Source organism: Fukomys damarensis, unplaced genomic scaffold (genome assembly GCF_012274545.1).
Source record: "Fukomys damarensis isolate Sample0158 unplaced genomic scaffold, DMR_v1.0_HiC HiC_scaffold_32, whole genome shotgun sequence".
Lineage (NCBI taxonomy): Eukaryota > Metazoa > Chordata > Mammalia > Rodentia > Bathyergidae > Fukomys > Fukomys damarensis.
The window spans coordinates 31981145-31984004 of NW_022900944.1; the positions used below are offsets into that span (position 1 = coordinate 31981145).

At 46.3% G+C, this 2860-nt stretch overlaps 1 protein-coding gene across 2 annotated transcripts in view; it reads left to right on the forward strand.

Moving 5' to 3' along the window:
* Positions 1–2860, forward strand: part of Nutf2 (nuclear transport factor 2) — a 20631-nt gene that overhangs the window by 11990 nt on the left and 5781 nt on the right. For both annotated transcript variants that reach the window (XM_010612274.3, XM_010612273.2), the window contains exon 2: positions 2301–2428. In XM_010612274.3, the coding sequence (XP_010610576.1) occupies positions 2330–2428 (99 nt within the window). In that variant the 5' untranslated portion in view covers positions 2301–2329. The remainder of the gene's footprint in view (positions 1–2300; positions 2429–2860) is intronic.

Here is a 2860-nt window from a genome sequence, read left to right on the forward strand (position 1 = left end):
TTTTTTTTTTTTTTTTTAGGTGTATTTTTGGTTGTTGTTTTTGAGACAGGGTCTCAAAAACCCAGGCTGGTCTTGAACTTGCAGAGTTCCTCCTGCCTCAGCCTCCCAGGGTGCTGGGATTACAGATGTGCACCACCATGCCTGGAAGTATGCAGGTTTAATTGCAGTGTTGGCACTTTGTGATAAATAAATGAGTTTGCAATAAATGGGGTTGCAGTTTGAGCACTTGTCTCTAAAAGTTTGCCTGTCACCGGGAGTCTAAGACCTTTCCTGAAGGCTGCCCCACCTTTCTGTGGGCTGAAGAGATAGCCCTTAGGTATTCCTGCAGCTTTCCCCCTGCCTCAAGCACTCTCAGGGACTGGGCCAGGCATCTTGTGGCGGGGTGTGTGGATTTGACACATTTAGTGAGCTGAGCACAGTGCGTACTAGGGTAGAAGGGGCAGAGACTCAGGGTTGGGGACCTGTGCTCTGACTCAGGTATTCCATATTTGTGTGGGGGTACAGCCAGTCTAACTCTTTGGAAAAGTGACTGACACAGCACCTGAAACTATACATGGGTCCTGCACCTTTCCTGCTTGTTGATTTGTTTCTTGGCAGTCTGACCTGGGATACACTTGTTTTCCTATGTACATGCATGGCCGGATCCACACTTTCTCCTCTGCTTGTTTTAGACTTTCCTGAACATTTCTTAGTCATCCCAGCAATGAGCTTCTATTTTTAGTGTCACTACCTCCTAGGGTACCTAAAATAAAGCTGGCTTATTTTCCTGGCCCTTCATTGGCTGGAGTATTGGTCATAGACTGGGGGATTGGCTGTCTTCTATACTGCCCCTCCCCAGTGGCTTCTCTGGCCTTGGATTAGGCCACAGAAATGGAGTGAGTTAGCAGTTAACCATATAGAGCAAGGACTTTACCAGGTTCTTTCATTCAGCACCTATATAACCTCAGGCAACATCATCAGGGTTAAGGTCTCTATTTTACAGAAGAGGGGGTTAAGAAGGAAGTCCATTTAGTCAGTGACCTACAACAGATCTGACCCCTGCTAAACTTACCTCGTCACTGCTTTGGCTTAATGTCAGGACAGGGTGTGTGTTCCTCTATGTTACAGACCACTACAGAACAAGCAGTACTGAGTCCCCAGGGAGATACAGGCCTCCCACTCTGGGAAGGGCCTAGCAAAACCAGCTCAGGCTTTGCCCTGAGTTCTTGGGATCATGGTTTCTAGCATGGAAACTCCTCAGAGAGCCTGTGTCAATGAAGGTGGTACTAGGATGGAGGAGGATGTGGTAAAGAGATGACACATTTCACTTCCCCACTCCCCTCAGCTATGCTCATGTCCCTAGCTCTAAAGTAGGGAGGAGTCCATCCTCATCAATGAAGAAATGTCCCAGAAAGGGCCAAGTCAGGTATCACCTGACTTCAGATGTCAACTGCCTCCTTGAGACCAATGGGGCCACTGATTATTTGTCTGAAGTGGGAACTTGAGGATTGAGGATGTAGCTCAGTGATACAACACTTGCCTAGCTTATGCAAGGCCCTGGGCTGAATCACCATTACCCCTCCCCCCCAAAAGTGAGGCCCTGAACCTTGACCTGTCAACAAAGACCTTGCACAGTGCTGGGGACCCAAGGGCTGGAATAGAAATTAGTAGTTTTCTAATCTACAAAGTGGGAGGAATAACAATAACTGGCCTTACAGGTTGTTGAGAGAATTAAATTTAAAAATATGGGCTGTGGCTTAAGTGCTTAACTCTTCCTTCAAGGCCCTTCCCCTTATTGGACATTGTAGGGCCTGCTCTGATTTTCTTTTGTCATAGCTCCACCCTCAGCACCCAACCTGTATCTTTTGAAACCCTGGCACTCCTTTATCTCAACTCCTCTATCTCCTCTAACCAGGAGCTCTTCAAAGGAAGGGCTGAATCTCATCCTCTGGGTTCCCAGTACTGGTCCAGCACTGGTACCAGCCAGGTGTGGTGCATGCCTGTGTAGAATCCCAGCACTTGGGAAGCTGTGGCAGGATTGCTATGAGTTTGAGGGCAGCCTGGGTTACATAGTGAGTTCAAGGCCAGCATGAACTACATAGTGAGATCCTGTCTCAAAAACAAACAGAAAGAAAGAAACAAAGATCCATTAAAAAAAGACTCCAGCCTGATCCCCAGGGCCTGACCCTGTTTCCTGAGACAACAGACCTGAGCAAAGGACCCCTGTGCCCCGAGGTCAGGAAATAGTAGTAGAAGTCAGCAGCTGCTATCTCCTGTTCTGCAGTACCAATGCTTTTCTCTTTGTCTCCCTGGTTTTGCAGGTCTCATTGACACTGGGCAACACTCCAGAATGGGAGACAAGCCAATTTGGGAGCAGATTGGATCCAGCTTCATTCAACATTACTACCAGTTATTTGATAATGACAGAAGCCAACTAGGCGCAATTTATGTAAGTCTCTAGCGCTAGGGTCAAAATGGGACCCTAAAGGATAAATTCAGAAGTTGAGCTAGTATATCTATTTCACAAGTTCTGGCTGCCCTTGCTGGATTGATTGTGCCTCTCTATATCATCTTCTAGAATAGGGATTCTGGTATCCTGAATGAAGAGTTTTGGACCTGCTATTGTATGCAGCCTGAACCTTATCAGAATACATGGTCCTACCTGTGTATAGTGTCACACATTTACAATCCCAGCACTTGGGAAGCTGAGACAGGAGAATCTCAAATTCATATCTGGCCTGAGCAACTTAGTGAGACCCATCTCAAAATTTTTAAAAGGGCTGAGAGTGTTGTTTAGTGGTAGAGCGTTTGTTCAGTATGTATGAGGGATCAATCTCCAGTACTACCAAAAAAAAAAAAAAAAAGCTATTTAAAAAAAACG